Here is a 13,730-nt window from a genome sequence, read left to right as displayed (position 1 = left end):
TTACCATCTTCTTTTTTGGTCATGCTACACACAATCGGGTCAGTACATTAATGCAGGCCTGTCTTACAGCCTTTGCAATGAGATATACCTTTATCTTTTTTTTCTTTCAGTTCCAACTTGCTCTGCAGCGATTAAAGCTGAGCTAGCTGCTTCGCAGCTAGCTTAACTTGGTATGAAGGAAATGACTCTAACGTTATCAGGCTTTTTAGTGATATGGCCGTGTCACATTTGCTGTTTTTTTTTTTACACTACGTACGTTCGGTCACAACAGTACGCGTCTGCTACTGCCAGCATGCACATCGAAACAACAATCATATGTTTTTCATTGCTGACGACATAAGACACCGATGGCGTGTGTGGCATCAATGCGCACTGCATATAGGCCATTAGGTATATTTAACCTATGACAAAAGGAAGCTTACCTCTGCCTATCATACACGGTAACGACGCGAACTTTGGGAAAGCATTTTGCGTTATGGCGGGTGTCGTTGTCGTCTTCTGCCAGACGTAAACGTGATTAACAAACATTTCTGCTTTCATTACATTCGCTTTTTTGAAGTGCCTGTCCAGCTGGAAAATTTCTTTCATGCGGTTCATTTCGCATTTCGCATTGAAGCACGAGAGCCTTGCAAGTGCCCGGAAGCGAGCGGTAGCGCGGCGGAGAAAAGGAAAAACACGCGACGTACATCCCCAGTTTACATTTTTTCCTGCCAGAGATGGCGCTAGCTGTCCTTAGTCACAGCGCCACCAAGCGCTGCTTTGGGAGCCTACAGGCAACATCCTTTAAGTCGTGCCAGTATAAAGCATGCAGCCACGTTACTCATTTCAAGGTGTTCTACTACGGTTATCTTGTCGACATCACAAGGACATGTCATTGTGGTGAATACATGTCGAACCTAAAAACAGCTTCTTTCGTCGAAAATGCACTTGCAGGCGTTTAGAAGCAGCTTTAGCGATTTAATTTGAAGAGAGTGCAGCTTTCATGTTTGTAGACATGACTACGGCCAGCTGCAGAAGACGTCAGCATCGTTACAATCTCGAAAGAAAAAGCCACCCCCTCTCGAGTACAGCTTCCTACCAAAGCTTCATATTTGGTAAACCCAAAAGCAAATGGAGTTATTCTTGTCCTTGCTTGCCGAATAGGTGACAACAATATCAGTTTTTCTCAGCCGAAAAACAAATTTGCACAACGGGGGACGAGAAGAATACGACCCGTATAGCGGCATATGTCCCATTGCCATGGTATCGACTAGTACTATTTCAACAGCACTTGTGTCACATGTGTTTCTTGTCACAGAGTTTTTCGAACTACCAACTAGCCTGATCATGACCGTCGACAAGGTATAGTGACATATTTTGCGGTATTCTCTGGAACATTCATAGCCACCTCGAGTTTTCCAGCGATCTCTTGATTTCAAAAGCGTGGCTGTTATTTGTTTTTTTTATATCACGCCAGCATCATGCACGCAAGTCAACATGCACTCATGTCTAATCCGCATGTTCTAGCTTAGCCCCGTAAAGTGTTATTCGCTATGCAACGACGCAAGAACCAAATAACACTGCTACACTACGGAGTTATGTGATCATACAAAGTGACAAGATTATCCATATGTTCGATGCATCAGCAATCACGTGTCATAACATTCCTAGAATAATATCCTGAGTGGTATAATATGCCGACGACAGCAACCGCTTCCTTATACTAACCGTTGATCCAGAGACAATATATTTAAAAGAAGATGTTTACTCGTTTTTAAGCCCGATAGCGCACACACTTCGCCAGATTGGTTGCCGTCAATAAGCGTGTACGTTCACATCCCTAGAATCAACTGGCACGCAATATTCGGCTTTTTCCCATAGCAAGCACTAGAATTATTATGGCCTAGAATTATTATTATTATTACTCAAGCCACAAACACTGAGCACATTGGACAGGTGCCTGAATGCTGTGGGGACATAGTAAACCATAGAAGGAAGTTAAGCGAAGTGGCATTTCTCAGTGCATAGCACTTTGGGTGATGAGAACAGAGCGTAGGATAGATTGAGGGGGGATTATTGAATTTTTTTTGCATAACTGGAAAGATTGCTTAAGGTTGCAATAGATTCGTATCTTAAATGAGTCGATGACATCGCATCGCCAACGTATATCGTCACTCGCATTTGAAATTTACCTCGGCACTCCTCTTCAACATACTGACTATAGTGTTTCCACGCGCAAGTTGAAGTTTTCTAATCCCATGGCTGGAGTATCCCCCAGCAGCTGTTATATGCGGCACTATTTAGTCGGGCCACTCTTTGGAATCAGGTCGTTGCCAAAATTCCAGTGAAGATCGTGACAAATCACTACGGCGCTGAAGGTAAGAAACCAGGTCACTAGATCTACGATGTCGTTCCTGTACGTAAGAGAATGAGATGAACTGCATGATTGGGCCCCGTCTAATTTCGAGGCCTCACAATACGCATAACAGGCATCATATGACAGATTTTTTTTGTACACTGCACGTTAGCATCGCCGATGCTAATCATGACATGCACTCGTCCTTGCAGGTCACATACGTGGCTATGGCGCATCTGTGTCTTTTTTAGGCATTTTATATAAAACAGCAACGTAATACAGCTTGCCAACTCGTTTTATTTACTACACGTATTCTGGAAAAACCCTGTAGTAGGATGAAATTTGGACCGCGCGCAACGCCTCCGAGACTGCAGCGCTGCGGTTTCTTTTTCGACGAATCATGCCACTTGCACCGAAATTTTCATTGCGAAGTGCGGCTGGACAAATCTGGGGGCATCAGCATTTCAGTCCAGGTAGCATGCTGTCAAAAAGGACAGCACACAGGTGAATAGTACTCTTGTCCCCTTTATATAAGACGCCTCTAACTAACGCATCTAACTGGCATTTCACCATAATTCAATTGTAAAGCGCATGACAGCAGTCATGTATGCTGCTTATTCGAACGGAAGGCGTAAGAACACACACGCAAGAAAAGGCAGGCAGGCAACAAAAAGGCGAGCTTGAACGATGCATCCTCAATTATTCCAATGTAAGCGGGTAAACAGACCTCTGAGTCATTTTTGAGGTTTTTGGCTTTTTGAAGAATCGGAAGGGCCTGTGGAGCTGTCGTACTCACCTTAAATGCTTTTATAGCAGCCTTGGAGTTGAAATAAATTGTGTGGTGTACACTATCTGTCAATACAAAGGCAATGACAACTTGCTCTGCAACGCTGGAAATAGAAATAAAGATGGTAGCGCAGCTGATGGCTATTGATTCGCAGTCGACCATTCCTGAGGTGTATTATGTTTTTTTAGCGTATACGAATCAGCATCTAAAAAACAAGCTTGTTCCTTGTCCAAGCGCGCACTGGCAAACATTTTCTTCACCAAAATCTAATACTGAAAGCATACAGTGGGTAGAAGCAGAATGTATGCGCTGTCCCCTTGCGAGTATCAGCAAAGAAACTACCAAAATGGCTTTCTAGAACATCCACATGGATGTACTGAATGTTTGAAAGCAATACATTAGGAAGTTTTTGCCTAAAGAGCTAGAACGTAGCAAAAAAGAAGGTGGGAACTACTAGTTTTACTGCCCCACAAAGGGTTAAGAGGTCAAATATATTAGATGTTTGTGCCACTGAATTCATTTGCTCTTTCCCCGCGTACATTATAATACTTTGATGAGATGAGGTTGCCGTTTAGATCACGTCTAGTTTGTTGGTAAAAAGGTAGAGAGAAAGGGCAAAACAAAAGATGGGAGAATAAGGTCATTGTGCCGTGGAAGGCCGACAGTCGGGCTGTTAATTTAGTTTTTTTTTTCTGTAGTGACACCGACGTACCTGGAATACCCAAGGCATAAATAAGGCCAACTTTAAGCATTTCCTGTGTGCAGCGAGATTCACGGCGTAAAGGCCACCGCTCCATTACGAAGAGGACGCTCGTAGCATCCATCCATTCATCAACCATTGCGCGTTCGCGCCTAAAACTTCGATGGCACCGAGCAGCGTCTGGGTGCTATGATATAGCAAAGCCTCTGTGATTGCCACGTTGCTAGAGCCGATCGTGAAGGTCATGGTTTAAGTACAGTACCTTGGGTACCAAGTTCCGGCGTGTAGTTGGAGTAAGTAGACTTCTTGGCAGCCTTGCCTGAACTAAGAGATGCAGTATTATTGAATATCTGTCAGCCACTTTCGGAAGGCAAGCAAAACCAAACAACCGCCCGACAGACTCGCTTTATCTGCGTTAAATTATTACCCCGCTTTTTTTTTCTTTGTTTGAAAAAATTTCGGGCAGATTATTAAAAGTTCTACACTAGCATAACAATTTATTCGATGCTAGCAGGCAAAACACTTGTTACAGAGCGTTCTGTATAAGAGGGAAGCGTAATTTAATCGAAACGGGTTTAGTCGCCATATTCGTGCTGACTAGTAGTTGATAGCGTGGATAGCTCGGTGTTGGTGCGATTCTTCGAGTGCTGCTGTTGGCGCTTCGGGCCCGTTTGCTCGTTTCGCGAGGAATTTATCTGTCCGTAAGCCTTCCGTGACGAAGGTTGCCAGTCAGCCTTGATGGGTGTGGTTTTTCTGCGAAGTAAAAAGACGAAAGTTGATAAGCCTATACTTCATCAGCAACTGATATAAACACATTTTTTAGCAATATTCATTCCTGGTCAAAGTTTATACCACTCCATCAAATGTTTTATTCGGAATTCTACAAGATACAAAGTTGTTCAGAGCTTACTTTTCTGTGCACTGCTTGTGACACAGCTTGGTTCTGTGACACGAAGTTCCTCAACTTTCTAATGTATCGTACAGCCTCGGCTGGGAATACATGGCTTGAACGTGTTTCAGCATTACCACTTCTTTGTCACACTCATGTTCTTTTGTTTTCGGACAAACCGTATAAACAATTCTCAATTATGATAGGACTGAGCGGATACTAAAGAGTGTCTCTCACACTGCTGCTTTGCCTCGGTAGTGCTGCACGCACGAGCGATGTTTGCGCACCTCCGATTGAAAGAAGGTTTGGGGATGGTACACATAGGCTATGCCAGTGTGCAGAGATCAAACGTTATTTGATCTTTAGAATGAGTTTGAGTGCATGGATATAATTCGTTAAACTAAAGGATTGACTATTCGGAAAATGGCTTGGCTGAAAGGTTTTGGCGTACACCTTATATCAAGAACACCAGGAATTTTCTCACAAGTACGTTATTCTGAAATATTAGTTCAACCTGTGCTCTTACAAGAGAAAGCTCACTGCATGTGATAATTAGGTGCGATTTACCCTCTCACCACCTCACTTTTCTCCTCGCCGTCATTTCTCTTTTCCACCCATTGTTGTCCTAAGCATAGCTATGCTTACTTTTTCTATAACAGCAAAGCAGTTAACGACAGCAGTAAGACAGATAGCAGTGACTGAAGAATTGAAAGCTGGGCTATAGTTGGAAACCGTACTTGAGCTTTTTTGACAAAACAGCACAACAAGGACGTGCACGTAAGCAAAAAGGTGTGCAAACAGCAGCACTGACTCGCAACTAGTTGAATGTTTTCATTAAACATTCAGTTGCCAATCGCGCTGGGGTTTGTCCCCCTTTTTCACTTTCGTCTGCGTCGTCCTCAAGTACGTTGAAGGCCATAAGACGTCCGTTAAAAAGGCGTGCCTGCTGTTCTGTGCCTGTGCTAAAAACAGTAAAGCCACCGCCGAGCAGCAGCCGTAGAAACGGCTATGCTTCCTTACACGTGACACAGAGACAGCGATTTCAACACATCCGTAGTCTTAATGCTTTGAGCGTAATCTGCATCCATGGTTGCCGCTTATTCGGTCAAACAAGCTTTTTTCTCATCGCTGTCGGAGCTATGATTACCGCGCTACACCACGACCAGAAGCAGTTCAACCAGCCTCGCTTTGCCAGGCTTTGCGAAGTTCAATGCAAACTTATCAAAACTTGTGGATGTAATTAGTAGCTCGTCATAATGAACAAATTTAGCGCACCTTCGAATTCTCTCGAAGAACACAACTTCAAACAATCATTCACCCAGGAATACAACCCACACAGGAGCGCAGTGTGTGGGGTGTGTTCCCAAGTGGATGCGAGTGTCAATATGAGTGTGTTTTTCGACGTAATTCCAAGTTCTTTACTGGTTGTTTACAGGTACGTTACTTTTTGCACACACTTTTGAACTTGACTAAAGCTGCGAAGACAAGTGCGCTAAGAGGGATATGGGCGAAGCTTGCTGGAAAGGCTGAACTATTCAAATATGCACCAAGAGGTGTAGTGAAGAGGCATGGTGGGAAGGCAGAACCAATAAGTGCGCTAAGAGGTGTAGAAATGAGGCTTGGTGTAAAGGCCGAACGAATAAGAAGTACGCTAAGAGGTGAAGTATTGAGGCTCGGGGGAAAGGGTGAACCAAAAGGCATTAAGTGCACTAAGAGGGGTAGTGAGGAGGCTTGGTGGGAAGTTTGCTAAGAGGCGTACTAACGAGGACCGTTGGAAAGTGTGAACCAATAAGAAATACGCTAAGCGGGTTAATGTCGAGCCTCGGTGGAAAGGTTGAAACAAAAAGAAGTGCGCTAAGTGGGGTAATAACGAAGCTCGGTGTGAAGGCTGAACCAATAAGAAGTGCACTAAGAGCGGCAATGACGAGCTTCAGTGGGAAAGGTGAACCGATAAGAAGTGCGCTAAGCAAGTTAATGTTGAGCCTCGGTGGAAAGGTCGAAACAAAAAGAAGTGCGCTAAGTGGGGTAATAACGAGGCTCGGTGTAAAGGCTGAACCAATAAGAAGTGCACTAAGAGCGGCAATGACGAGCTTCAGTGGGAAAGGTGAACCGATAAGAAGAGCGCTAAGAGGGCCAGTGACGAAACTGGGTAAAAAAATAAATCAAATAGAGGCGCACAAATATGCATGAAGGTAAGCCTCATGAACACGGGGCGCATATCAGCTTCGCTATTTCGACATTGTTCGCAAAGTGGAGCTCGCCACACTCATTTTTTCTTTAATGTGTTCCGTCATTCGTCCTGTTTTCTTTCAGATGCCTATAAAAGCGTGCACGAACGTCGTGGGAGGTCCAAGTCAGCAGAGGACTCACTTAGCCTCCTGCGATGTGGCAACACTGGCGGCGTTTTTGTCGCGGTGGCTGACCACCAGGAGAAGCAGTATGGCAATGAGTAGACTGCCTAGCATGAGACCTCCACCGACCACCGCGGTCAGCATGCGGTCTCTGTGAGAGAACGCCGCGTCTTCCACCGGCTGACGGCAGCCGGACGTCTTCGCAATCTTTTCAGGAGCAGCGCGGACGGCGCCCCTGCCATCTGCACGAGTCACCGGTGGCTCGACCACGGCGCGCTTCTCGAATACTGCCCGCTCCTTCCCTGTAAAGAGTGGGAATAGAAGTAGTGCATTAGCTGTGCTTTTAACTTCGGCTTACTTTTACAAACTAGACCTCTTGAAAATATTTCGGGAAATTTATCTATAATAGTATCAACCTTATAAAAGAGATAAAAAAATTGAAGGTTTATTCTGCGAACTTCGTACCCGAAGACCAGGGAGCTCAACCGCATGGACCTTCCGCTACGGCCCAACTTGCATGTGTCTTCGTCCCATATTTTTTAAATGCGATCATATAAACACACTCGGCTGGATTTCGCTGCCGGCGTAGACGTGGGCGTCGGCGTCAATGTCATGTACCGTATATGTATGCGTATCTACATATATGAAAACGCAAGAAAGAGAAAAATCAGAGAAAAAAAACTTCGATGCACGGAATCAAGCGTGGGATCTCCGTATCGTGAATGCGAGGCGTTAACCACTGAGCCACCGAGGGTGTTTTTTTTTTTTTTTGAAGAGTCTCATGTTCTACCGACTGAGCATGAGAGCCACCGAGGGGTACCTCCTAGGTGGCTATTTATACGGGACAAGCTACATGTACAACTTACCGCTCTTGGCAGGTATAACGTGGGGGTGCGGCTATCGTGTTTTCAGCATTATCAGCAAGATGGCGCAATGATCGCGCAGCGGCTCTCATCTCTCACGCGTACTTCGGCCCGCGGAGAGGAGGAGAGGGGACGATCTCTCGCACGCCTCTATCTCAGGGTGCGGAATATCATACGCCTTGGTTGACGTTGGGCTTGCACTGGAATGATTCTGTTGTAGTTACGGGGCGCACAAAGGTCACTGCAATCATTGCACAGTCTCCGTTTGCGAAAAGGGTGCGCTTTTCAGACGCAGCGAAGTAACAACTTAGACGCTTATTACCATTACTTTGTACCCGTGAGTACGATTCGTGCGTCATTTGTGCGTGGAAAGCGCCGGTCATGTTTCGATCTGCTTGCCATTCTGCACGTGTCCTTCCAATCTGTGGCTAAAACGTGCATTTCTTCGCCTATGCGACAAAGCTGTGACATTTTTTTTTTGTAGCATGAACTACACTGGCCGAGGTTGAGTAGTTTCGCCTGACTTATCGAAAGCCGCGCCGCGCATTTCCGAGGAGCAGTGACGCCACTCGGCGTTCCGCTGGTGTGCCGTGGAAGGCCTGGAAGGTGCTGGAGTGACGTGACACTAGTGGAGTTATCCTTGACTCTTGTGACGCGCCGGCGCGCTGCAACGGGTACGTGTGCTCAGGCCTTATTACCATTCGTTTTTTTTTAGTATCTTTCCTTGTAAAGCCAGTAAATTTTTGAGTTGAGTTGCCCTGTACACATTATATTCTATATACAACTTTCTTACAATGCTGAAAGAGACCAACTGCGCCAACACAAAAGGAAGCGGCTTTTCTAAAGTCACACATGTGTACTTCGCCGGATTAGCATGTTTTTCTTGCGTTTTTGTAGTTTGATAGACTATCTCACATTCTATGATTAGCTACTTTGTTGGAGTTTGAGGCGTATAGTATCTGGTGTACATATTTATGTATGTCATTCGAAATAAAGGACAAGTTGGAAGTCAGCAGTCATATTCGTGGGTTCTTTGTCTTTTCGTCTACCCGTACGCTGTACGCAAAGCTTAACTTACCAACAGGCGGCTCCGCTAACACACCGGAGGCGGCCGCTTGTTTGTGAACCGGGCCAGCTTCCCAGGTACAAACATGCGAATCCCCCCGCGTCGACTCTGCCTGGTCTCTCTCCGTGTCGGTTCCGGTGGAAGTGGTCGTCTTCGCTCGTCGCTCCCGGTAAGCGCATCGGCGGCACGTCGTCCTGGCTGTTAGACGAACATCCGATATACGCCTTCAGATAGGTTTCGAGAAAAAGCGCCAAGAAACACACCATACCCCGCCCCCTCCCCAACATAACAACACGCGCACATCCACGCGTGCCAGCCGTCAAGTTCAAGTTACTTATCTTCAAGCACCAACTGTAACAAATAAAGCCTCAACTTTTCCCAAACCTGACAAGGACTTGAACGTCCCGCGCCACGTTAATGCTGCCATCGCAAAGTGATTCGCGATTTCTGGACAATCTGTAAACCTGAGTCTCAACAAAAGTCTTGTCCTTTATCGTATATACGTGCTAATCACTGCCTATTTATTTCATTAAAAGCGGTCGTTAGGGTGATATCATGAAATAAAGTGTATAGGCGAAGTTACCGAAAGTGAAAGCTTGATATCTCGACCGCAAAACATAAGCACGAGAACATGTCTCGTGCTCACGTGTACGGTCACTGAAATCACCGGGCATACTTGTCACTTCTTCTTCCAAGGTGCTGATGAATCTGTCATCAAAGACGCCGACATTGATACCTAATCACTGGGCAGTTGGCTGAGTTCGGACACTTTGAAGGCGCCATGAGTAAGCAAATAGGATATATAAATCACAGAAGGCTGATCTGCGTAAGATATTCCAAATAATTGAAGCGGCACCGTCACAGGCTTTGAAAAAAATGCGCTGAGGTAATTTGGGTATATACCATCTTCAAATGCCAGAATGGGCTTAAGCCTAAAAGCCTTTCAATCATTTTTTTTTGTTCTACAACCATTCGTCACACTTCGTTGTACTTCGATGTCATGATAATACCATATAAAGCACTAGCAACGTGCAATACGGGACCCTTTCAAAGATCAAAGAAAACTGGAAGATAAAACTTTGTGTGTGTTATTTTTTTCCAGTCACTTCTTAAAAGGAAGCTCCACTCAACTTCTCCTTTTGGGACTATCGAAAAAGCCTAATACAATATCCCTGGTTCCAGCTGACGTTATGCAGCAGCTGTATACGTTAAGGGCCTGTACACGCGCTATCCGCACACCGCACGTGGCGGGACACCTGCCGCACGCATTTCGAGGGTGAAAGGAATCGCGTCAATTGGAGTAAATAAGTGTGAATAAATATGAGTAATAAACCTTCAACGCGACTCTTGATATTAACGCGATTTGTTAACACGATTGCTGACATCAAGCCTGCCTAAGGCCAGATTTCAAAGGATTTCCAAGCACCGAAGTGACCCAGTGGTATAATACTGGGCTTCCAGGATGGGGTTCCGGGTTGGAACGCCTCTGTGTTCTTGGCGTGTTTTTTTTTTTTTTTCGTGCCCTAGTTGTTATGGACACCGGTGGTGTTGGCGAAGAGCTACGGCGCACACGTGACCCACGTTGTCATCTTAAAACATCTTTCACTGTGAAATAATATACTATAGCTTTGTTGGTCCCCTACTATTCTGGCTCGTATTTTTCCTACAGTAATTCCCAGCGAGACACCACGGTGGTCGTTTGAGAGATGAGGCCAAGCGCGAATCTCCCGATTCAGGGGTCATCTTTCGAAACACCGAACGAGAAAAGGTGCGATATGCAAGTTCTTTTGTTTTTCAATAATGCTAAACGTGCATCATGTTACATCAGTACATACAACGCTTGCCGTGGTTCGTCCTCTTTTCAGCTGCACTTGTGGCGATGCGACCATTCCCTGTGACCGGAAAGTGCCGGATCACGAACAAATCAGTGGCTCGAACCAGAGTCGTTCTTCCGGGACTGCTACAGACGACTTCCTGTTGTGAAGAACAGGTGTAACGAGCTGTTTTACGGGATACTTTTTTTAACACACTCACTATGCTTAGTCATAGACCCACGTTTTGTAATTATACATGGATGTACAAAAACGTCCTTTTGTAGCAAAACTGTTACTCGAAATACTTTTTTTTTTAGTTTTCACAGTCACGTGCAGAAAACAGTAAGGAGCTGAACCCTCCGCCATAATTCTTCGTCTTTGCGCTGCGCCTTGCTCGTGAAAGCCTTAATGGGATTAAATTGACCTAAGAAGTGGTGGGAACGCTATTGTTAACCGCACCATCCCACCCCCCCTTCACTGAATAAAGCCTGCGCACCCGCTTGAATGTCACGATATCACTGGTCCAAATTAGTGCATGGTCCCCTAACACAGCTTGCCTTCTAACCACGCCTTCTTTCATGCGCGTAAAACCACAAAATTTCATTGACGCCGTACACAGCCACGCCCAAAAGCACTGACCTGCGGCGTACTTAGCATCTCAAGTTAAAATCTTTTTGTTCCATCACGTTTGCTGGTTTCTATAAAAAGGCAGCGATCTCGTCAAGCGGCATACTACACCGGCTTCAATATCACTGTCTTTACCTTCTCGTCCCAAAAGGGAAATACGCTATCGAACTTCGCTAATCTAAATGGCACGTACTATTGCTCACTCTTCTGCGCGACATATTTGAAATATTTCCCAGTAGCCCTTATTGTCAAACGTGCTGTTGTGAATACACTTTTGATATGTCACCACTTTAAAGTACCTTGGAAGGTCTAGCGTTCACTTTAGGACCGCTTTCTTCAGACACGCTCGCTGGCAGCCTCGTTTTCATCGCAGTCCTCGACGCCTGCTGCCCGGGGTTGTTCAGGGGCACCACAATGCTCTCCTGCGAGTAGATGCGGGCCTTCTCGGGCTCCTTAAACCCTTGTTCCCCTCGACTCAGCATTTTCACCGCCACCGGCGCCAGTACAACAGGAACGGCTGCTTCGATCGGGACGACCACACCTTAAGGAGCAGAGGTTTCTTGCGTGAAACCGCTGTAAACAGCGGGATTTTATTTTTATTTTTCAGATTTATGGAACAGTTTGCGGACGTCCGTGTTGTCGTAGGATCTGCAGAGGTTCTGTAACGACCATTAATTTACGCTGTGAAAATTGCCCGTGAGATTTGCGGTGTTGATTAATTGATTTGTGGATTTAACGTCCCGAAACCACCATATCATTATGAGAGACGCCGTAGTACAGGGCTCCGGAAATTTCGACCACCTGGGGTTCTTTAACGTGCTCCGAAATCGGAGTACACGGGCCTACGAAATTTCTGTCTCCATCGGAAACGCAGCCGCCACAGCCGGGATTTGATCTGGCGACCTAGGGGTCAGCAGCCGAGTTCATTAGCCACTAGACCACCATGGCGGGGCATTTTGGTGTTGATTTGGTACCAATTGAAATACATGATAACCGGCCAGAAAAACGTGGTTGATCCCTCTTTTTTAGGAATCGGTATAATACGAAAGTTAAACATGTCCTCGCAGATGTGTTTGAGCATTCATAGTGCATTGTTTCATCACAAAGCCGAATGAATGAATACTGCAGTAACAAATTGCAATGCCACATGAAGAAAGACAGGCAGCTCGAAACTTGCAGCCCACACCTCAAGCAGAAAGCACGCATTAAATGGGCTTATACAAGATGAGCACGGACAAACAATTGTCACAGCTGGACACTTAAATCACGCTTCTAAAACTGAAAAGAAAGACGCACAAAATGAACGCATAGATATCCACAGGACGAGAGTGGACAAAACACTGTCACATTTATTACTTCGTGTGTCAGCAGCACGCTTTCTTTTTTTTTTGTAAACGCGGCCGCGGCAACGAGCGAAGTGACATTCGTACTCTTTATAGCTACTGTAACTTCAAAAAAAAAAAAAAAGGTCTGGTGGAAATACAACAGAAAGCGCCTGAATCCCGAGATAAGCGCGCACGTGAGTGAGCTATTACGCTAGACAACATCAATACGCACTTAACCCACGCCATGTGGAGGCGCGCGCACAGCTACGCGCAAGGTGATGCGGCGCAACGATCTTTATAGGTATAGCCTTCATGTGCACGCCATTTCCGGCACGCACGTGAAGGCTCCCTTAGAGTTACTGTAAAAGCTACATTTAAGGAGCTACCTAAAGGTAGCATAACATCTAGGCTCTTGATCCAATCTTTAGAGCGCTCGTGCCCAACGCGCACCTGTCATGCCATCTAGCCACAGTAGCCAAAAATGCGCTGAAGTTGCTGAGCTCCGAGGACAGTCAGTGGTACATGATATATATAAATTGCTTGCCGTTAAGATGTTCGACAAAGGTTGCGGTGTGGAAGTGTGGTGGAGCACGAGGTCGCTGGTTCGATGCTATACCATGAGGGGCCTTTCCTTCTTGTTTTTATTATTCATTATTAAATATTTCACGTCATATCCCTGACGGAAATGCGTCAAGGAGCCCTGGTGGACCACGGCGTAAAACACTTTCGCGTTAAAAATAACAAGGGCAGATTATAAGATGTCGATATAAAATCAGGTTGCATATCTGAACGTACAGATCACATGCAAAAAAACAACGCCATACCGGGCCAGGACTACCCTGTACGCGGATTCGTTTTTTGTGAACACTATTGGTGAGTTAAACGTTCCGCTGTCTGAGCAAGTGTCCAGTGATAATGAAGATGTAATTTTTTTCATGCCTGTAAACCCCCTGCTGTAACGCCTTCTGGCAAA

The 13,730-nt window shown here is 45.6% G+C and overlaps 1 protein-coding gene across 1 annotated transcript; it reads right to left on the bottom strand.

The window, feature by feature from the left end:
* Positions 1–4,358: 4,358 nt before the first annotated feature.
* Positions 4,359–11,969, bottom strand: LOC142764965 (uncharacterized). The gene is made up of 5 exons (XM_075865512.1): positions 11,732–11,969; positions 10,827–10,965; positions 9,004–9,189; positions 7,082–7,364; positions 4,359–4,575 (listed from the first exon to the last, which is right to left on the bottom strand). The coding sequence occupies exons 1-5, from the start codon at positions 11,912–11,914 to the stop codon at positions 4,398–4,400; spliced, it is 969 nt and encodes a 322-aa protein (XP_075721627.1). The 5' UTR covers positions 11,915–11,969; the 3' UTR covers positions 4,359–4,397.
* Positions 11,970–13,730: the final 1,761 nt, after the last annotated feature.

The sequence above is a fragment of the Rhipicephalus microplus genome, chromosome 6, assembly GCF_043290135.1.
Source record: "Rhipicephalus microplus isolate Deutch F79 chromosome 6, USDA_Rmic, whole genome shotgun sequence".
Taxonomy (NCBI): Eukaryota; Metazoa; Arthropoda; class Arachnida; order Ixodida; family Ixodidae; genus Rhipicephalus; species Rhipicephalus microplus.
Note: the sequence above shows the minus strand (reverse complement) of the source record. Positions and strands in the feature narration are given on the sequence as shown.